At 42.4% G+C, this 23,945-nt stretch overlaps 1 protein-coding gene across 1 annotated transcript in view; it reads right to left on the bottom strand.

Annotated features, from left to right (window-relative positions):
- Positions 1 to 419: 419 nt before the first annotated feature.
- Positions 420 to 23,945, bottom strand: part of LOC308099965 (transmembrane protein 150A) — a 48,096-nt gene continuing 24,570 nt past the window's right edge. The window contains exons 6-9 of the mRNA XM_080448867.1: positions 15,582 to 15,709; positions 4,590 to 4,767; positions 730 to 3,670; positions 420 to 474 (exon numbers count right to left, since the gene is read on the bottom strand). Coding sequence (XP_080304993.1) covers positions 3,414 to 3,670; positions 4,590 to 4,767; positions 15,582 to 15,709 — 563 coding nt within the window. The 3' untranslated portion in view covers positions 420 to 474; positions 730 to 3,413. The remainder of the gene's footprint in view (positions 475 to 729; positions 3,671 to 4,589; positions 4,768 to 15,581; positions 15,710 to 23,945) is intronic.

The raw sequence follows: 23,945 nt of genomic DNA, 5'->3' as shown, positions 1-23,945 counted from the left end.
TTTCTATTATGAAGCCTAAAAGGCAAACAGAAATTACGTTTTTATCAATTTGTTCCAATGTTCAATGCCAAAAACACAATTAATCTCAATTATTTGTGTGACAACTCATTCACTGCCACAATTATTGCTGACCGCGTTTGCCCACTGCCAGAGATTTTTCATTTAAAAAAAAAAGTACTCAGGAGCCGAGATACAGAATTTTTAAGTTTTAAGTTAACAAGGAAGTGGATGGGAGTGTAGATCTTTAAACAATCATATCTCCTTGGTCTTTGGGTCAAATTTGAAAAAAAAACTAAAAAAAAAAAAAAAAAAAAAAAATTAATTTTTTTGAAAAAAAAAAAATTACGTTTTTTACGTCAGTGGCAGGATTGGTAAACGGGACAAATTACGTTTTTTACGTCAGTGGCAGTGAATGAGTTAATCGTCAACTCAAATTTGTAATCGTGACAGCCCTAGTTCCTACTGAGAAACTAGCTCGTTGAGGAAATGTCCTGCCACCCGTGTCCCAATAATGACGCCTCTTTCATGGTCACTCCCTGATGACACCTTGATCCAAAATCAAGGTCAACTGGGCCTGCTTTATACATGACACAAAGCATGACGTGATCAAGGTCAACTGGGCCTGCTCTATACATGACACAAAGCATGATGTGATCAAGGTCAACTGGGCCTGCTTTATACATGACACAAAGCATGATGTGATCAAGGTCAACTGGGCCTGCTTTATACATGACACAAAGCATGATGTGATTAACTGCTTAATTCTGTCATAAGATATACCTGTATGAAAGCAGAATGCATTCATTGATTCTCTACGCAGTTATTCCGTTTTTTTCTTTAATCTGTCACCCAACTGTACAGTATATAATGGCACAAAGATGGCTCCTATTAGGACTATCTGTCAATCTGCTGCAATCACGCTTTTAAACGATGCCGTCACTGATGACAATGACACAGGACAGTGTCCTGCTATTGCTTTCACTTATCAAATCCCTACTCATGTGAGAACAGCAAAAGGTAAAGGTATTTTAGCACCAATTCCACAGACAAACAGATATTTGGTACATTCTGTACTGTAACTTGCAGACAGGAGAGTGAATTCTGACGGATTGATTATGCATTAATGTCCCGCTGTCCAGTGGTGGAAAGTAACTAAGTACATTTACTCAAGTACTGTACTTAGGTACAATTTTGAGGTTTTTGTACTATACTTGAGTATTTCCAATTTCCAATACTTTTACTTCTACTCCACTACATCTCAGAGGCAAATGTTGTACTTTTACTCCACTACAATTATTTGAAAACTTTAGTAACTCGTTACTTTTCAGATACAAGTTATTATATTATGCAACACATTAGCCCTATTTTATACGTAGGCTATTTGAAAGTCGAATCGCGACGCGTTGTGAGCTTGTAGATCTGCTATTTTCAAACATCTTACTACTTTTACTTTTGGTACTTTAAGTACATTTTGATGCCAATACTTGTGTACTTTTAATCAAGTAAATTTAGAATTCAGGACTTTTTACTTCTACAGTGTAACAGAGTATTTCTATATTGCAGTACTGATACTTTTACTTAAGTAAAGAATTTGAGTACTTTTTCCACCACTGCCGTTGTCCCTCTACACCAGAGGGAAATGTTTACATGAGGTTTCGCATAACTCTGGTGATGGGGAAGAGAGTAAACACAGAAGAGTAGTGAAAATACTGAGAGCAAATCCACCCTGCTACTCCCCCGCTGGGTTTAAAATAGACACGGGCCTTCGTCTACCGACCTTTAAAACACTTACGATTTCCTGTTATTTAAGTCAATTAGCCCAGAGCTCTGGCTTGAATTAGCTGGTATGCATTTGGATTCTGTCTGTATGGTAAATGTCAACTAGCTTCCATACTTTTTACACACAGCGGAATATGCAGTACAAATGCACGGTTGGACTTTCTGTTTGTGTGTGTTGGAGTTCTGTCCGTCAGGAGGAAAAACAAATAGAATTTTCATTCGTTAAGAGGTTGGATTGGTAAGGCACAATTTCTCCATTATTCGAACAAAGTGTAGCATCCAAAGTGGGAGAAAAAAATGGGTTTTTGTAATGGTAGAGTCTTTCTAGTTTTCCTTACATGTGGAGGGAACCATAAGTTGATGATCAACCACAGTGACGCATGTTCAAACTGAAAATGATTGCAAGAATACTGACCTCTGTCCCATTTGAGCCGGAGCATCCAGTCAAACATTTGTCGACATCCCCAACGGACTGATTTGACCTGTCTCTCTTAAGCCTAACTTCATCTTCATCGCACAGCGGTGTCACTTGATGACAATAACGATAATAATGATTTTCAGCAAGTGACACCACTCTGAGACTAGTATAGGACATAGCAGTGGCGGCCGCTTTCTGGTTCCACTCCAAAAAAGCCAATGCATTTTTCCCATAGAGATTTCCAAAATAATCAATCAATAATTTTAAGCCTGGAATCAAGTCATCCAGGGTCCTGGTGAATCATGACCATAAAACATTTTATTCTGTGAAAAAGGATTTTTGAAAATGGCAAAACAAATTTTATTTATTAAATATAGTATATCATATATTAAAAATTTAAATAAAAAAGTAGTTTTTTTTCTTCACAGAATCAAATGTTTTGTGGACATGATTCACCAGGAGCCTGGATGGCTTGATTCTAGGCTTAAAATAATTGATATAAATACTTTTGGAAATCGCTATGGGAAAAATGCATGGACTATTTTTGAGTGGAACCAGAAAATGGCCGCCACTGCTATGCCCTATAAGCTCTCTCTGTCTATTTAGCTGTCTTCGCTCCCATTTGAACATCAGCGACAAACTCCATGTGGTCTGTACTGTGGGTCTCACTATTCTAACGCAGTCTCTGTGCGCTCTCTGTGCGTGGGCTGTCCAGCAGCGTGTGCCATGTTACCAGACGGCAGCTTCCTCCACAGTGCGATGGACCACCGCTCAACTGGAGACTGTCCCAAGACCATTTCCCTGGGAGCGTTGGAGCATCTGGCTTTTCCTTTATCTGATTGGTCAAGTGTTCCTCTGTTGGACAGAGGAGATAAAAGGGGGGCCGACAGAGGAGGGGAGGCGAGGGGACAGAAATGGCGAACTCCTCTCTTGGCGCTGTGCAAAAATGCAATCAGGGTCTATACAGACGCAAGCCCTCAGATATCAGTACAATGCAAACCAAGATGTCCCCCTTGTAGCCTGTCAACACACCCCTGAGACGGGCTGAGATGGTACAGTCCACTCAGCCCAGTCAGGCTTCTGTTCTGGCATAGTTTATGTCAATTCCTCAAGACGGGTGTGGACAGAAATGTCTAAATTAAACTTGCTCCCACCCGCCACGTTTGACAGGAGTACAAGCCGGCGCTGCGGCTCAATGGTCAGCCCGGGGGGGAGGCTACAGCATGGACATGTTTTCAGGTGGGTGTGGGTGGGGGTGTGGACCGGACCCTCCCAACGCTTCCATCTTGTGTTCTCTGCCAGCGGGTCCGAGAGCGCCCCCTCTGGCCAGCACCATCACGGTGTCGCCGGTCACGCCGGCGAACTCGAAGGAGAACGTCCCGTAGAACAGCATGATGATGACGCAGAACACCCACTCAAAGATGGCGGACGCGTGTTGCAGGACGAAGCTCTCCTGGACAAAGAACACGCCACCTGAAGGCCGGGGGTTAAGGGGCAACAACACTGTCGATATGAAAGCATGGTTAACATTTGTTGTAGGACCAAATTGCTTGCCTAAAATAACAGATTTGAGCCTGCAGATGAGCTATTTTTCTTTTAAAAAGCTTGAAAACATTTAGAAGAAAGTGTTGAATACTTTTGAAACATTGTAACAACACAAATCTTGTATGAGGGTCCCTGGCACAAAATGTTTCCAAATACATATTAATGTGGGGATCTTTGACATGCGTCTGTAAGGCTTGGAGGCCTTAAACTAAGCATACATGGGCAACTGGCGGCGTGGGGGCCACATGCGACCCCACCTTCACTTAATGTGGCCCGCAGGTTAATAACGGAATACTGATATATTTCTGATTTCAGCTGTTACAATTCCAAACATGCAAACATGACCCGCTTTAATTACTTCAGTCTAGATAAGTAGCTTAATGACTAGTATTAAAATAATTTTTTATGTCCAATGTATTTGTATTTAAGTTCATAAAGTTAGCATAAGCATAACTAAATGCATTTGAAATCAAATAAATGTTACTTTTCAGGATTCCAAAAAAATAAAAAAATAATCAAGATTCCAATTCAAAAATAGCAGTGGGACGCGTTTTGAGCTTGTAGATCGGCTATTTTTGCTACTTTTGTGTGACATAGAATGGTAAAGTACGGCATTAATAAAAAATAATAATATATATATATATATATATATATATATATATATATATATATATATATATATATATATATATATATATATATATATATACGGAGATAAGGTGTCTGCCGTCTTATATGCAATGTGGCCCTCTGGAGTGAGTGTGGAAATATAGTGGCCCTCTCCATCATCAAAGTTGCCTACCCCTGCCTTAAAGCCATCTATCAGTGTCAGAGAGGAAGAGGATACTGAGCACCAGGGCGGTGAAGGCCAGCAGGGTCATGGCCAGGCGGAGGTGGGCCACGCTGTACTCTCCCTGGGTCTTAGCCAGACGGTAGGTCAGCGCCGACTGAAGGCACACAAAAAGCATGCTGGTGGGAAAGGCAACGCCTGCTCCCACATAGTGCAGCACTTTGGCATTATCCACCTGTCACACAAACAGACACAGAGAGACAAATGCTATCAAACATAGAAGAGGAAAGAGAGGCTATATAGTAATACCACATTTTAGTTACGACTATGCATTTCGATAGGCTGAATGAAAGGCATTCGCGGTCAGACACAAGAATATTATAACTCTGCCTTATTTACATTATGACGCCTGTAACCTAGCAATAGGCTCTATGCACAGCAGCCATTTTGGAGAGAAATTGGGCCTCTTCTTACTTCCTTTACAGGTTTTACCAATGATACTAATGAGGGCTCTGTTCCATTCTGGTCAAACAGAGTCAGGGTGCTAATATTGTGCATTTTGGCTCACTGGAAACACTCTGCTACACCAGTGGGTCTCAAAGTGTGGTCCAGGGACCCTCATGGTTCCTTGAGGGGGTTCCAAATGGCCCCTTAAAAGGTGTGTAACTCTGAGAGTGTACAAATGGAACCAAATTGACCCGTCCATTTGGTTCCATTTGTACACTCTCAGAGTTATGGGGGTCCTTGAAAATAAAAGGTTTGAGAACCACTGTGCTATATGAAATGGAACAGAGCCTTCATTAGTATCATAAAACCATGTGAAGGAAGTAAGGAAGAGGCCCAATTTCTTTGCAATATGTATATATTATATATATATATTATATATTCTTTGCAATAATCTGGTGACTCTGAAAAAACTATTTGATTTGAGTTTTTAAATTAAATCAACATTTTAATTAAATGTTTTCGTTACAATGAACCTAAAACACACAGTACACAATGACCCGTTCCACTACAAAAATGTAATTGGAGAAGACCATCTAGACATGGTCAACAGGGGGCATCAGTGGGCAGCATTTATAACAAGCTGTTCATACTGATAGTGTGATGATTCAGTCACAGATGATGACCCTTTTAGATGATATCTGTACATGAAGAGGTAATAAATTGTGATTTGAAGATAGTGAGAGAGAGAGAGAGAGAGAGAGAAAGAGAGAGAGAGAGAGAGAGAGAGAGAGAGAGAGAGAGAGAGAGAGAGAGAGAGAGAGAGAGAGAGCAGGAGAACAATAGAAAGCCTCCTTATCCCTGCTGGTCACCAGCACTGTAAGACAATAAACAAAAGAGCAGCCCAGGACCCATGTGACCACAGGATATTATACATATGCACGCACACACTCGTGTGTGTGTGTGTGTGTGTGTGTGTGTGTGTGTGTGTGTGTGTGTGTGTGTGTGTGTGTGTGTGTGTGTGTGTGTGTGTGCGCGTGCGTGCGCGTGCGTGCGCGTGCGTGTGTGTGTCCAGCAGACTTAGCGAGACCTGAGGCCGATTCTACAAAATGCCCTCTAAATCAGTAGCTCTCACACTTTTTTCGTTCCAAAGGACCCCCAAATGTATATACTTGACCGCGGACCCCCATCTGAAAAAGTTTTGTGCCAGAAAAGAAGATTTGTGCTAAAAGAAATTCAAAATTATTCAAGTTTTTTCAAAAATGTTAAAAATAGCAGATGTACAGTACAAGCTTGCAGAGCGGCACGAAGTGACACGCTGTGAGCTTGTACATCTGCTATTTTTGAATAGCCAATGCTTAAAATCTAAAATGACACAGAGGCTTTCACAGTTTTAATGGGTTAGCCCATGCAGGGGGTCTCTGGAACAGGCTATAACAATAACACACATCTTCCAAGGACGGTGGGCCATCAAAGCACATAATGGACCACCACCAGTCTTTACAATAACAACAGTCTCTCCTCTTGCTCCGCCACGATTCTAAAATAAATAACCTTTAAGCGTTGTGCTAGCCCAGGTTATTTCGCTTGGCAAGTGACTTTTAAGCCATTTTGTCTACTGACCCTGGCTGGTACACTGAGAACATTCTTTGTCCAGTGGGCTAATCCTTGAAATGACCAAATAAGATTTGTTAAGTAAGAGTTTCACATTGGGGGGTGTGTGGGAGGGAGGGCCGTACGGTGACCAGACGTCCCAGTTTGTCCGGGATTGTCCTCTTTTTTCAGACTGGGAGTCCCGAGTCCCGACAAATCTCTCTAAAACACAAAGAAAATGTCCTGATTTTCGACAATCACTACCGGTTTTCAGTCACCACAGTTAAAGTGATAACAGTTGTTTTGAGTGCTTACTGCTTACATTATCATGTTCTGTTCTGTTGAAAGGTGCCGTCACTAGGGGTGCTAAGTGCTAAAATAACTGCCACCCATTAAATGAAAACACCAGAGGGGGTAGACCAGGGGTTCCCAAACTTTTTAGCTCGAGACCCAAAAGATTAATCTGATGGCTCCCTGGGGCCCAAACTAGTGAAAATAGCCGATCTACAAGCTATTGTAGATACAACACGTCCTGATGCAACGTGCTTGTAGATCTGCTTTTTTCACTACTTCTTTAAAGTATTTTGTCCCCTCTAATTAATAGATATTTTTCTTTTTTAATGGAATTATTTTGAAAAACGTTTGAATTTGTTTTTAACTTAATTGTTTTAGAAAATCTCTTGAAAAAACAATAATGAAAAATGTAATGTAGGAAACAAAAAATAAAGGTATATTTACACATATGGGTCCTGACCCACTGTTTGGGGAAACAGTGGGATAGAGACAGCAGCACAACAGGTCTTTTTCTCAGCTTCTCCCTGTGCAAACTGAACACAGTGAGTAAAGACAGCAGAGACACTAAAGGTCAAAGTCTCCTGTCTAAAGGAGGACTGTGGTCATGTTGGTGGCTTTACCTTCCACAGTAAAGTGTCCATTAGGAAACACATCACCTGGCCTGCTCCTTAACACCTCACTGGCTCTGCTCAGTGTTGCCAGATTTTGCAAGAGAAATAAGCGACCAGGTCTATGAAAACAAGCCCAAAAGAATAGGCCACATGAGCACTTTAAACCTATATGAATCGGATATTTGAAAATAGACAACCTACAAGCTCACGTTGTGAACTTGTAGATCTGCTATTTTAAAAACAAATCTTGGAAAAAAGTGAAACATTTTGAACATTTTAACAACACAAATTTGGTCCCTGGCACAAACTATTTTCAGATGGGGGGTCCGTGGACAAATACATATTAATTTGGGGGGTCCTTGATTTGAAAATGTTGTTGAAACCACTGGTTTAAACAACATTTAGGAAACAAGCCCAAATAAGCAACTACACTTTAGAAACAAGGCCAAAAAACCTGCAACCCGCAACTACCAATATTTACAAGCGACTTTACAGAAAAACAAGCCCAAAGTCGCTTATAATAAGCAGACATGGCAGCACTGGGCTCTGCCCAAAGCTACACACTGTACTGTACAGTAGAACCATATGCTCTCCTCACATTAGCTAATGGTGTATCCAAGCATTCTGCACACTCTCTTTCTGCTGTTCGTGTGTGTGTGTGTGTGTGTGTGTGTGTGTGTGTGTGTGTGTGTGTGTGTGTGTGTGTGTGTGTGTGTGTGTGTGTGTGTGTGTGAGTGTGTGTTCCCTTGTGTCCGAGGTGATGACTAATTGGCAGTAAATAAAGCCACCAGAGAAACCCAGGCTGATATATGTGAACATTTGTGCGTACGTGCGTGTGCTTGTTTGTACACACCCGCACGCACACACACACACACACACACACACACACACACACACACACACACACACACACACACACACACACACACACACACACACACACACACACACACACGTCTGCAGAGCTGCATAATAAGTGACGGCCGGGGACAGTGTCATGGAGGGGACCGGGGTGGGGGCTTGGGGTGTGTGTGTGTTGGGGGGGGGGGGGGGGGAGGGGTTGACGTAAGGAAAGCTAATGGACGGTGAGAGCCATGCCGTTGGAGCAAGGTGTCACGCAAAAGAGGCATTAGGACAATGAAGAAGAGGAAAAAATATCTTGAAAAGTATCTAACCATTTAAGCTCTATACTTTGTCGTACGATGAGCAGCTAAAATAGCTGATATACAATGCTTGTAGATCATCTATTTCTTTTTTGGGGAGTTTTCGCCTATTAAGACATACCCAAAAATTAGCGTGAGTTTAGGATACATTACACTTTTTGGGTGGTTTAGAATCTGTCACCTCACGTCCCGAGGGCTTCAAAACCACAAGCCTCCAAAGCATTTCGTGCATATACACGCATGTAAAGACATATAGGTAGATGAATTGTAGGTTGATGGATTCAGGCGAGGACCTGTAAATCCACAGGGTGACACTGACCAGTGGAGCTGCTGAATAAATGAATAGTAATGTGTCTCCACGTGCAGCGCTTTAATCGATGGAGGTCACCCTGACGCAGCATATGTCTGGGCTCCAGAAAGAACATGTCACCCTGCCCCAGCCTATGTATGGGCTCCAGAAAGAACATGTCACCCTGCCCCATCGTATGTATGGGCTCCAGAAAGAACATGTCACCCTGCTACCAGCCTATGTATGGGCTCCAGAAAGAACATGTCACCCTGCCCCAGCCTATGTATGGGCTCCAGAAAGAACATGTCACCCTGCCCCATCGTATGTATGGGCTCCAGAAAGAACATGTCACCCTGCTACCAGCCTATGTATGGGCTCCAGAAAGAACATGTCACCCTGCCCCAGCGTATGTATGGGCTCCAGAAAGAACATGTCACCCTGCCCCAGCGTATGTATGGGCTCCAGAAAGAACATGTCACCCTGCTACCAGCCTATGTATGGGCTCCAGAAAGAACATGTCACCCTGCCCCAGCCTATGAATGGGCTCCAGGAAGAACATGGGACAGAATAGCAACCCACATTTATTCTGTTGATTGCAACATCGTCCAAGAAGACCCGACTTGTGAATCAAAACTGAAAGTAGCACATGCCTTCATACTGCTTTAGAAAAATAAGATGTATCCAGGCCATACATGGGCAACTGGCGTCCCGGGGGCCACAGACACTATATGCGGCCCCCACCTTCACTTAATGCAGCCCTTAGGTTAATATCAGAATACTGATATATTATTGGTTTCAGCTGTTACAATTCCAAACATGCAAACTTGACCCGCATTAATATATCTACATATCTACAAGCTCAAAATGCGCCGTAGCACGACGCGTTTTGAGCTTGTAGAATGCTATTTTTGCTATTTTGTGTGACATAGAATGGCCAAGTACGGCAATAATTTACGAAAAAAGTTAAAATACGAAGATAAGAGGTGTCTGCCTAACAGTGCAATGTGGCCCTCTGGAGAGTGTGTGGAAATATAGTGTCCCTCTCCATCATCAAAGTTGCCCGCCCCTGATCCAGGCCCTAGTAGAAATATATGTATAGATATCCATATAGCCTGAACAAGGGCATGAACAAAATAACTAGTTCTTATGAACGAATCGATCATGAGCGACCCATCACTACAATCCACGAGCCTCCTCCGTGACGCATTGGTTCTATATGAAGATGTGTTGGTTATATGGTAACCATAGCGATGAGCGTCATCGGAACCCCCCAGCCAAGTACAGTAGGTGTCTGTACCTACTGAATACAGAAGTATGACCCGACCTATACTTGTACATCTATGATCCAGACAGACAGCAGTGGGGACACAGGAGGAAAATGAAGAGGGACAAGTATGAACATGTGGAACCGAGTAACGCCCAGGTAGCTCTCTGTGTCAATCTGTTGTTTCACACACCTTCAGTGCGATACTATGTGTCAATCTGTCCGTTTCACACCGTCAGTAAGATGTCCAAAATGAGACGTTGTGATACTCCCGACCGCACCTGTTTACCACACCTGACTCTCATCACATCGCAACTTCAAACCAGAACAGAAACCACAACCAACTGTCGGTTTCCCTCACCTACAGTACATCACCTACAAGTAGCACTAGATTAGAGCTGCAACAATCCATTATCTCCTGAGCTTGTAGATCTCCTATTTTCATTATGTTTGAAAATTGATTATTTTATTAAAATCGATTTTTAAATATAAAGTGATAAGTTAGATTAACTGTTGCACCTACAACATGCTGTTTTTCTAAATGACAAAAGTCAGTACAGATGTCATGGACATGTCGGGATCTGTCTGTGGAAGGGGAATGGGTCTCTGAAATCTTTGTTTTATTACGGGATTAAATATGACATGGTCAAGAGAATAAAAATAGAATCCGCGCAAAATGCATACAAGTTTGGGCAGAGGAAATTTGTCAAAAGCCAAAATTAAGCAAGGGATAATGCATGGGGAGGTGGTCATTATTGAAATTTGAAGCCTGACAGGGTGATTATGCACCGAGGCAGAGTCGAGGTGCATAACCACCCTGAAGGGCTTTACATTTCAATAATGACCACCTCCCCATGCATTATCCCGCTTATTACACGGCTACTTAATAAATACATACATAAATTTACCCGTTACCGTTATAGAGCTCATCGGTCATTATCCAGAAATAATGACCAATGACTGACCAATCAGAATCGAGCATTCAACCAAGCCGTGTAATAAGAACATATATTGTTTATTTAAAACAAGACCAGGAGACCTGGTTCTGCCAGACCCAGAATGAAGCTGATGAGCTGATGAGCTTTACTTAATTACATACTTGTGACATAATAATGATGTCATGAATAGTTCGTGACGAAAGGGGAGGGGGACAGACTTTTTTGGCTGGGGCCGGAGGACAAAGTGACAGACTTTTTTTTGGCTGGGGCCGGAGGACAAAGTGACCATGCCCATGTATGGACGAAACAGGTACAAAGCCTCATGTAAGCCCGACCCTTGGGTCTGGCAAAAATATGTTTTGTATAATTTGTACAAAAGTCCGAGGTCACACATAAGATGTGGCATTCTGCAATTACATATCGAAACAGGAAGATATAGGAGCGTAGCTGAGGATGTGAATATTGTGATTTGAATGAGGTGGAGAATGAAATTCATTTCATTTTATATTGCCCTTTCTATCATGATCTGAGAGAAATATTGTTTAAAGTTCATACTCCTGATTTAAATCTGACAGATTGTGAGAACGGTGCGTTAATTGAATTTATTTTTTCTTTACATTTCTGCATTTTCTGAATATCTTCTTAATCGTGGGATAGGAGGAGAAGGGTGACTTAAAATAGATGAACAGGTCTGTATGAAGGTATGCACAGTATATACTTGTTTATAATCAGGTTGAGTTGCTGGTTGGGTAATACACAACGCTCACAACGCCAGCGAGGCGTTGTGAGCTTGTAGATCTGCTATTTTCACAATACTTATCTGTGGAACCATGTCAAATTAAATTGAATGCCTCAACTCCTACATTCCAAGTGCTTGTCAGGGTGGGGGGTCCCCAGTTCAAATATGATTATTTGGGGGGGGGGTCACGGCCTGAAAAGGTTGAGAACGACTGGCCTACATCAGTAAATGTACTTTCCACCACTACAGAGGGTGGAGGAACTGTGAGCCACACGTGGTCAGACATGATGACTCACTTCCCTCCCTGTCAGCTTTTCCCCGTAAAATTCATCCCAGTTTTCCACAGTTGTGCTCCTCTCCTGTTTTCCACCCTGGCACAAGAGCCAGAGGCCAAACACAGGACCAGAGCGTTCATCTTTTAGTCCTCTTGCTGTCGTTGTTTAGCTCACTCTCTCTCAACATCTCACCATCACTTAACATCTGTTTTCCAGGCTGTCTTCTTACTCCACAGTCATACTTTTTTATTTTTTTTAAATGTCTTGCTTTTTGCCCCTTTTTTCTCCCCAATTTAGTAATGTCAAGTGTTTCCTCCGCACACACATTTCTGTGTGCTATCACTGCTGTTATATCCTACTGACTCACCTGCCAGTGAGGAGCCCCCAACGGGAGGACGTAGAGCCTCCGTCGTACTCCTCCCGCCCAACACTCCCTGCTGACAGGTGCCAGCCCAGCCCGTAGGATTAACATGCAGTAACAATTATCACCCTCTTTGCCCCGCTTCCCTCCCTCTGAACACTGGCCCCCAGACTCCGTGGTGGTGGGTGAGCTACTTTACCACTGCGCAGCCCGAACGCTCCCACAGCCGTACATAACAAACAATTTGACTAATACACACTACACAGTGGTAGAAAATAGGCCTGACCTCGATTATTCGAATAGTCGACTAATCGATCGAGGGAGTCTGATTCGACTGCCGTTCTCTTAGTCGAAACATGAAAAAAAAAATATATATATATATAATTTGTTATATTAATTAACTAATAGGTTGCCAAAAATACGATATATATCATGATTTATTGGGAGAGACCAAGCAAGTATATGTTAAATCAGACATTAAGTATAGTAGTACAGCCCAAATGGAATCTTTTTTGCATGATTCGACTGAGAGATTGGCAGTCGAATCAGACTGATTCGACTGCCAATCTCAGTCGAATCATGAAAAAAATATATAGTCAAATAGAACCGAATTAGACCCGAATTAGACCGAATTAGACCCGAAACCGAATTAGACCCGAATTAGACCGAATTAGACCCGAAATTTCGGGTCTAATTCGGTTTCGGGTCTAATTCGGTCTAATTCGGGTCTAATTCGGTTCTATTTGACTATATATTTTTTTCTTCTTTTTTATTTGTTGCATTAATCGACTATGACAGGCCTAGTGGAAAGTAATTATTACATTTATCTGCTTGACCAGTAAATACATTTGTTGATTCACTCAGTGGCGTAACGCAGAATCGCGGGGCCTCCCCGCGGGAGTGAAACCTGCGCGCGTTTCGGGTCTAATTCGGTCTAATTCGGGTCTAATTCGGTTCTATTTGACCAATATAAATCAACTTTTTTCTTTTTTTTTGCTGTAAAAAAATGTTTATCAGCGCAGGCGGGGCCCCCCCTGCTGGTGGCCCCCCCGCACCGCATCACTTGCTACCCCTCCGTTACGCCACTGGCATTCACTACCGATACACTTGACGCCATGACCGTCAACTGCTTTACCAGATTGACTGCTTTAGACATTACGAGATGCATCTGTTCTGTTCCTACTCATCCATGTCTCATATCTTCTGGTCACGTCATGTGTCCAGTACTGTATATAGTCTCTATTAGGGGTGTAACGATACGTTTTAACAACGATTCGATACGTATCACGATACTTGGTTGTTGATACGATACATGAACGATACAGGTTCATTTAGGACGATACGATACGTTTCGATTTAGTGATTTAGTCGATACGATACATGAACGATACAGGACAGGTTAATTTAGAACGATACGATTTGATTAAATGATTTAAAATCGATATAGTAACTATTTATTTACCCAAAAATTCTGTGTGAAAAATAAATACCTGGATACTGGATATAAACCCCTCTTTCTCTTTTTTTCTTCTTAAAAGTACTTAGTATTGATATAATTGATTATTTGCATTGCAGAACGATTCGATACGATTTGATACGATACAAAGTCAAACGATACAATATTTAGCTGTTTGCATATCGATATAGTAGATCGTTGAAAATTCAAAACGATTTTTCGATGCAGTTACTATATCGTTACACCTCTAGTCTCTATGTGTGGAGGCCAGGGGTTCCACCAGACCAGTTCAGTTTCACCGCCGAGACTGAATGTCAGCAAAATAAACCACAATGGCATAATGCAGTTGTGCCCTGCAGGTGATATGGAATATTGTCCCTGGATGACCAGACAGGGCCGAGACATTGTGTAAACAGTCTGCTGCCACTTCCTGTATCCAACAAGATCACTGCAAGTCCAATGTAATGACAGGAGAGGTAGAGAGAGGCCATGATGGCTGAGAATCAATAACAGACACTCCAATTCAATGTCCATGCTGTAAAAAAAACTAAGAAAGGTAGGCCTACTGACAGAATGTTGGTCTCTCACAATAATCACTGAAATGTTTCACTATTATGATTAAACATGAAAATAAACGCTATTATTCAAGTAAATATTTTCATTCAGAATACTAGGCATTTCTGTCTTCTTCAAGTGATGAAATGAGTGCTTTTCTATTACGATGTGAGACAAATAAATAACTGAAATGTGAGTATTTTGTCCTCTTTCATCTTTTCTGGAATATGCTCACTGGATTTGCGGTTTAGCCACTGAGAAACCCATTGTTGAAGTGAAAAAGTGTTTTTGGTTTTCTTTTACTAACTCTCAGTAGTTTACTGTAGTCTCCTCTTTGTACAGAAACTTCAAGGAAGTTTCATTAAAGCAATCCATAAATGGGCTTTCACTCTCTCTGTGACACACACACACACACACACACACACACACACACACACACACACACACACACACACACACACACACACACACACACACACACACACACACACACACACACACACACACACACACACACACACACACACACACACACACACACACACACACACACACACACACACACACACACACACACACACACACACACACCAAGCACGCGCGGCCAAAAATCCAAATATTTAAACTTGCAGCAACCATTTCCCGGAGATGCAGAGGCACAGGGAAGGACTTGAGGTGTGAATCCTTCACTAGCCTGTGAAACGTAAACTGAACCCACGCAGGAACAGAGCTGAGCTTTGTCTGTGAGCCGTACGCCACCGTCTGATAAACCTTAGCATAGATCTGTGGATTTCAGACAAACAGGAACCTGTGGGGCCTCTTTCTAACTGTGTGTGCACGTGCGTGCGTGCGTGCGTGCGTGCGTGTGTGTGCGCATGCGTGCGTGCGTGCGTGCGTGCGTTTGAACAATACAAAGCACTACAATTATACAAGGGGTGTTTCTAAAACATTTTTTGTTAAATGTGTTTGTTTTTCATTTTAAAGTAGACATCCAAACGAGAAGGCGCTGACTGATGGACGAGGATATGTTGTGGTTGAAAGGCGTCTGGGTGGTACAGCGGACATACCTGGAAGTTGCCCACCATGATGAGTCCTGCGGCACAGATCCAGCCCGTGGAGAGACTCGCCGTGTTGAGAACACAGTTCTGGTGCTTCTCTATGACGTGGGCGTAACGCAGCAGGACGATCACCATCACTACAACAGAGAGAGAGAGAGAGAGAGAGAAAGAGAGAGAAAGAGTGTTATGCAGTGATGGGAACTATTGTGCATTTCAGTGACTCAAAGTCAATTAATTCCTGTTCATTAACTCATTGACTGCCAATGACGAGATTTCTCGTATTTTTTCTCCAAGGCTCAGAACGCCAATGACGAGATTCTCGTCATGTGTGTTTACGGTGGTTTTACAATAGAGGGCGCTCTTCCGCAGCCTGTGAATGATCCCAGGATTACCCAGGAAGAGTACACCCAGAAATCACGTGATCACAACAAAATGAAGCTGGTTTTGTTTAGTGTTATATGATTTATAAAAGTCAAATTGTCTCTGTTGTTTTTGGCGAAAACAAGCCACATTCAACTGCCCATAACTATGGAATGAATAATTCCAACGACACGCTTTCCCCCCCCGATTCTCTGAGACCCCAATACATTTTTTTGAGGCGATCGCCGGGTGGATCGCTGTGAAAAGATTATATTCTAGGATTTTTCAAAGGTTATTAAAAACGCTCAAAATCGCTGGCAAGGAAAGCTATAGACGATGTTTTATCTCAGTTTTTGTCAGTTAAAGAGTTAAAAAGATTTGTTCCAATAATTCGTTCACCATTCACCGTTCAGTGCTTCCGGTTCCGGCCTCCTGGCGTAGGCCAGTCCAATGACGAAAGGGGAACGTCTCTCTTCAGCCGGTCAAAATGTTGCATTTTGCAACTGACTGGCTGAACCTCGCGTCACCGGGCTTTCCCACACGGAGGAAAATTAACGACTCGAGGAACGATTACTTCTGAGGGAGCGGCCGAGTTCGTTCCTGTTCACCAAAAAGAACGAATCACTTCGAACGAATCGCTTGCAAACGTCACAACACTATATAGTCTTATGCCATGGGGGTTGTACAGTAGGTCACACAGTAAAATGTCAGTGTTTTACTAGAAGAGTGTACAAATGGAACCAAATGGATCCATAAGGGTCTGTTTGGTTCCATTTGTGTGTGTTCGAGTTCATAAGGATTAGCAAGAGTATACTGTATGTGCAAACTGTTTCATTATCCCATGTGTTGCTGACATGTTGATGTATGACTTTCATATAGTGTGGAACTACAGGGCAGAGGTCAGTAGAAATTGTCCCTACGTGGAAATTAAAGTATCTTATCTGCCTTATGATTGGCATTATAACTACAAAATGAATCTCTAGAGCAGTAAAGAGAACAGACCTGGGGGAGGTGAAAGACACATAGAAGCAGTGGTGGACAAAGTACTCAACTCCAGTTCTTGAGTTAAAGTATACATACTCCATTTGAGAAATAAAATGTTCAACCCCAAAATTAAACATTCTTATCAAATCAGAAATTTTCAAAAATAGTGACAATAGTTGATCGAAAAGCTCACAACACCTCGCATCCGCAACACTTTGTGAGCTTGTAGACCGGCTATTGTTGCTACTTTTGAAATAGGGCTTAAGTGGTTAATGTGTTTTTTTAAAGTCTTGATCCCTGGGGTCCCTTCCTAGAAATATAGTGGAGTCAAAAGTACAATATGTGTCTTTGAAATGCAGTGGAGTAAACGTCAAAGACATTCCAAAACAAACTAAATTTACTCAATTAAAGTACAGTACTCAAGTAAATGTACATTGGTATTAACCACCAGTGGATAGAAGTTGGTTTGAGTCTCTACTCGGATCACTATGAAGTCCAGGTTTACTCCATCACACACAGCACCGTCTTGACCGCCAGAACAAAAACAAGTTGATCCAGTTTATCCTGGAAGCACTCACACATTCCTGGAAATTACGTCTCCCCGGTGAAAGAGCGGGAAACGTGAAGGCGGGAAATTAAGACGACGACGGAGTAGTTAAGACGTGAGAGCGAGAGAGAGAGTGTGTGTGTGTGTGTGTGTGTGTGTGTGTGTGTGTGTGTGTGTGTGTGTGTGTGTGTGTGTGTGTGTGTGTGTGTAAACTGTAGTGGGAGGAATTAAGACGTGTGTGTGACGTGTGTTGTGGGGGTAGTGGGGGGGGGGTCTAGAGAAAAGAGAGAGGGGGGGGCACAGTACAGAGGAGAGATGATGACATTAATGGGGTAATGGGCTGTGACTGGGAGCATTGTCTTTGCAGAGGAATCCCTGGTCAGCAGCTCTTTGTTCTGCTGCTCATGTCTGGATGTTAAAATGTCTGCTGAGCTGCCTCAGAGCACAGTGGCAGGGTTGACACATTTTGGCTATTATCTACACTCACAAAGCTTGAAAGAAATTTCGTAAATAAGCAAATACACTTTAGAAGAAAGTCCCCCCAAAAAACGCACAGCCCGCAACTATTTACAAGTGACTTTACGGGAAAAAAAACAAGCCCAAAGTCGCTTATAATAAGCGGACTTGGCAACACTGCTGCTGACAGCAGGACAGAGTGCAGTGGAGGGGGGAGAGGAGGGGACCAGGGGGGAGAACAGGGAGCCCCTGGTGTCTTGACCCCAAGCCCATTCATTGTCTCCGGAGGCTTCAACTGTTGTTTTAAGGCTGTCAGCAGCACCTCCGTGTCAGCTAGAAGGAACAGGCCTCATCAGAGGGGCATGTGTGTGTGTGTTGCCTAAACAGCATGAGAATGGAAACTCAAGGTCCACAAGGGGAAAAAAGAAGCTCGGTGCAGAACTTCATACAATGAAGCACTTTGTCTCCGGTTGGTGGTTATTTTCTCGCTGTGTCATGGTCCGCCCGTCTGGCTGACAGCCAACGTCTTTGTTAGAGACTGGCCAAAAAACACGCGTTTCACCACCTATAGGCAACAGACTCTGTCCATAAGCTTTGATATAATTGAATAATTATGCCCAACTGAGGGCCGGTGTTATCAGCCTGCAGTGTAGACAAGGGCTGAGGTAGACATGCCTGAGGTGGGATAACGGAAGGGGGGGGTATTTGTCACTGTACATTTGCACATACTGTACGTACTACGTATCCAAAAGCTATAGGACAAGCGTCCTATAGTCAACTGAGTTGAGCGTGCTCTACTGACAATACTTACAATTCCTTACTAATGAAAGGAAGGACGGGTGCAGACTCACAACAAACAGTCTTTAGGAAACAGTCCGCACTCACAGAATACATTTTCTTTGTGTCTTTAATACACTGTCAAATAAACGTATGCGTTTCGGCTCTCAGGCCTTCCCCAGCGTTTCACGTTAAACGTGTTCTCTGCATTTACTCATCCTAGCTATTACAAGCAGTGGACACTATTAATTCAGCACCCACTGAGCAATTAGCAATGAAAACTAGCCCTTGATCAGCACTTTGAGTTAATAAACAGATAAACACTAATCTCAACAAGGAACTGCCCTGCCTAATGAAATGGTAGTCCAGCTGGGATTCCTCAACAGTATGGGGAGGGAGCGGGCTGAGAACACGGCAGTTGCTTCCGGCTGTTGGTACGATTATCACCCTCTCCCCCAGGGCAAATATAGTCTCGCTTCTGATTGGCTGGCAGCTGTCTGTTAAAAGTACACAGTGGGTCACCTTATAGTCCTATATGTTCTGAACAGAATGTTTGAACCTGTATTCATACTGGTCAAACATCATCATCTTTGACGTATCAAACTTATATTATTCACTGCACAAAAGCAAACTAAACACTTAAACAATGGTTTGCCGTTTTACTGTTCTCCATAGTGATGAAATTAAATGTTTTTTAAGTCCATTGGCGAGCAATCCACAGCTTTCCATGCTACAGACCCGGTAAGGTTGCCTAGACCCTGCCACAGTTAAGAGATTCAGCGCAAAACAGAATATATTGACTCAAGTCACCAAAAATGACGACAACATGGAGCCCAGAATCATGCTACAATTCCAGACCATACAAGAGTGTAATGAAAGTGTGTAAAAGTGTGCTAGCGTGTGTTGAATCTCAGCTAGTAGGGCACTGTTCCCAGAGCACTGAAATAATTTTGGAGAAGCGATTTAAGTTACTAGCATGGAAAAACAAACAGTATCTTCTCCGGGGCTAGGAAAAAACACAACAGCCCTCTCTTTCTTGTTTGTGTGTGTGTGTGTGTGGGTGTGTGTGTGTGTGTGTGTGTGTGTGTGTGTGTGTGTGTGTGTGTGTGTGTGTGTGTGTGTGTGCATGCGTGTGTGTGTGTTGCTGCTGTTCTCCTCTGCTCCTTTTTAGCAGGGGAACATTTTTGCAAACAGGAGAATAAAGCTAATTACAGTTTACTGCATTAGATCAGTGGGCAACCTTTTCTGAATCAGGACCCACTTGAGAACAAAAGTGCATTTTCAGTTTATTTGTGTTCCGGATTGGATCAATAGAACTAACAGTTCCTTCCTATTTATCCGTATCGCAATGAAAACTATTTTTTCAAAACTGTAAAGAAAAGAAAATACCATGACATTATCTGAACATAATCATTTTAACGTTAACATTAAAATCTCAATGTTTTGCCAATTACTTGGGGGCCCACTTGCAGTATCCTCGCGGTCCACTGGTTCTCTTTAACGATTCCTATATATTGAAAAATCTATATTAACTTTGGCCTTATTGCTAATTTTTGATAAAACACAAATTCAACAATACATACAGTATTGCAGTAGTGGTTCTCAAAGTGAGGTCCAGGGACCCTCTGGGTTACTTGAGGGGGTTCCAAATGGACCATTACAGGTCTGTAACTCTGAGAGTGTACAAATGGACCAATAAGGATCTATTTGGTTCCATTTGTACACTCTCAAGAGTTATGGTGGTCCTTGAAATTAAAACGTTTGGGAATGGGAACCACCGGTATTGTAATTGTATAGCAGATGTGAAGTAGCCTGGTAAACCCTCCCTCCGGAAATCTCATTTCTATTTGATTCCAGGAGTGAGTCTGGCATGAACCGCCTTTCTGCAATATTGGCTGTGTACGCCAAACCTGCGCCAAACGGCCGAGCCTATCAGCGTCGTCGCTCATTGTTCTGTGATTGACAGCTTACGTTGGCCAATCAGGTGGCGAGTTCGAGTGAGCCCAAAACACGAACGGCAGCCATCTTTTTCATGTCCGCTATATTCTCCGCTATTTTTTTACTTCAAAAAGCTCTCTAACTTCTATTTTGAGGCACGGAATTTACTTATAAGATATCGTTTGGATAGAATTTAGTTGTTTAACTTCATATATGTGGTCAATTAATCATGACAAAGCCTATTTAAAAAAATATATTTAGAGAACCGGTAGGGGCGGGCAGTGACACCCATGTATCCGAATAGAGCGTCGCAGTTCCCGCCCACTTCCTGTTTTTTTTGGTGCCGGAAGAAAAAACTCAATGCATTTTTCCATTGACATTTCCAAAAATATTTATATCTATTAATTTAAGCCTCGAATCAAGCCATCACGAGATGACATGAATCATGACCATAAAACGTTTTTTTCTGTGATTTTTTTTTATTTTATATTTAATTATATGATATACTATATTTAATAAATACCCTTTGTTTTGCCGTTTTCAACAAAAAAAAAATCACAGAATCAAACGTTTATGGTCATGATTCATGTCATGTCATGATGGCTTGATTCGAGGCTTAAATTAATAGATATAAATATTTTTGGAAATATCAATGGAAAAATGCATTGAGTTTTTTCTTCCGGCACCAAAAAAAACAGGAAGTGGGCGGGAACTACGACGCTCTATAAGGCAACCCATTTTGGGCATGGCTCGTCTCAAAAGTCCCGTTGCGTCACATTACACTGGTGAACTGCTGATTGCCTGAAGGGGAAAAATTATCATTGGCTGAAGGGGTTGTCAGTCAACGGTATTACTCCCGCCCAACTCCAGCCCACAGCCAATATTGCAGAAAGGCGGTTCATGCCAGACTCACTCCTGGAATCAAATAGAAATGAGATTTCCGGAGGGAGGGTTTACCAGGCTAGACGTGAAGTCCACATACCAGCTCTGACAGTGTCATAAAATCGGTTCCGGAAACGGTTCCAAATGTGACGGAACCGATTCCAGTTCCTCAAAGTTTGATCCGGTTCCTCCAGTTCTTGGATCCCAACCCTAAATGTAATGTCACAAACACAGACACACATTTTATGCTCCCTACCATGTGGGTAAACACATGCCCAAAATGATAATGTACTTGGCCATAGGGTCCTCAGAAGATAAGATTTGTGTTAAAAAAAAGAAATATTATTAAAACATTTACACTTTCAAGACTTTTAAAAAAAAAATCAAAAATAGCAGATACTATATACAGGCTGCGCTGCGAGATTGTAGATCTGCTATTTTTGAGAACCACTGTTTTAAATCCTAAGAGTTTTTTGAAAAACTTACATTGCTATATATACATAGCTAAAATCTAAAATGACACAGCTGCTTCCCTGGTTTTAATGGGTTAAATAAGCTCTACCTTTCTCACACTGGGATCCCTTCCAATGAAAACACTCTGGCTACATTCTCTCCCACCAGAGGCACGTTGAGAGACAATACTTGGATTGTCTTTACATGTCCGCATGTGCATAGAGATATAAGGTGTGGAATGAGATCAGTCCGCATGTGCATAGAGATATAAGGTGTGGAATGAGATCAACAACACGAGATAAGAATACGAATAATTTAGAGTTCATGTTTTTTTGAGAGGGTACCTACCCTAGGTGGTCTCACGTGGCCAGACTGTTGCCTCCCACAATTTTCAAATGTTTCCGGTCATACAGTCTGGGACTCGGAAGCTCTGATCATGATTAGAATATAAACCGGATTTGAATCTCCTCCCCACTTCTGTTTCGTCTTTACAATCGCACAAATTTATCCTAATATGAATACAAATACAAATCATCTAAGTATATTTAGCTTGCTGCTTAGCAGAAATGGAAATAAAAATAAAATGTAAAGATATTTTGAAATATATTTTCGTGAACGGAAGTGCCAGTTTCCTCTCTCGGATTTCGGGAGGTGCAGTTCCAGACTCTATATACTGTAGCATTCAGAGATTGTGGAATAGTTGTCTGGCTAAGCGAGACTATACCCTAGGGGACACGGGGAGAACATGCAAACTCCACACAGAAAGGCCCTTTCACCAACACCACCTAGGGTATGGGCACTGATGACGCGGAATAAGTCATGTTTTGGGTGAACTACACATTTAAAATGTCTATTTAGCGAATTCTACTATTTGGGCCTCACAAGTATAGTAATACAAACACACACGCGAGTGCGTGCACATTGTGGGGTCAGGGCTGGCTAACAGTGCTGGTCAAACACTGGGACTTTCACTGTTGCCTGCAGGGTTCACACTGGACTGTAATAGTCTGGATGGATGCTGGCTGGCTTTCCCACGAGCCCTGTAAATACCGTCTACACAGGAACACACACACACACACACTCAATCTAAGACAAAGCCACACACACGTACACACATACAGTCTCACACACAGGCACCCGGCCAACTACTCGCATATTCATTTGTTAAATTGTATGTGCTCTTTTAAAGAACATAATGAATTGCCCCGCCAACCCACCCCACACACACACACACACACACACACACACACACACACACACACACACACACACACACACACACACACACACACACACACACACACACACACACACACACACACACACACACACACACACACACACACACACACACACTAGAGCCTGTACTGCAGTATCTCACATTAATCTCAAATGATTTAGCATGTGAGAAAGTGTGTGATCATGTCCTATAGCTTACAGTAGGCATGTGGACTGCCTGGCAGGAAGACAACACTTAATATGGTTATCTATCTACGAGGACACATGTCTCATGGTTTATCTGTTCCTGTCCCCTGAGAGGTCTCGTGCTGCTGTCACCACACACACACACGCACATGCACACGCTAACGCGCACACACACACACACACACACACACAGAGGTCCTTAAATAGCGGTCGCTAGAGGAATGATACTCTAGATTAGTGTCTCTCTATGTGGGTTCCAGAGGGGTCTCCAGCAAAATAAGGAACAGTTTAACCACGTGATCCTCATTTTAAAAAATTGCCGTTCTACAAGTGGATCGGCTATTTTCAGTATAAAAAAAGAGGGGGAAAAAGAAATAGCCGGTTGAAAGTCATTCATTTCACAAGTTAGAAGGGATTCTAATGAGAGAATGTATAAGAATGACCAGGGCTTAATTTGTGCTGGAGCTCCGGCCAGTCTGGTCTGTCTGTTCTGTGTGTTGGGGCCCTATCTAGGACCCCTTATACCTAGACAATCTTTACTATTTTGAAAA

The sequence above is a fragment of the Gymnoscopelus braueri genome, assembly GCF_963280865.1.
Source record: "Gymnoscopelus braueri genome assembly, chromosome: 14".
In the NCBI taxonomy this organism is placed as follows: Eukaryota; Metazoa; Chordata; class Actinopteri; order Myctophiformes; family Myctophidae; genus Gymnoscopelus; species Gymnoscopelus braueri.
Note: the sequence above shows the minus strand (reverse complement) of the source record. Positions and strands in the feature narration are given on the sequence as shown.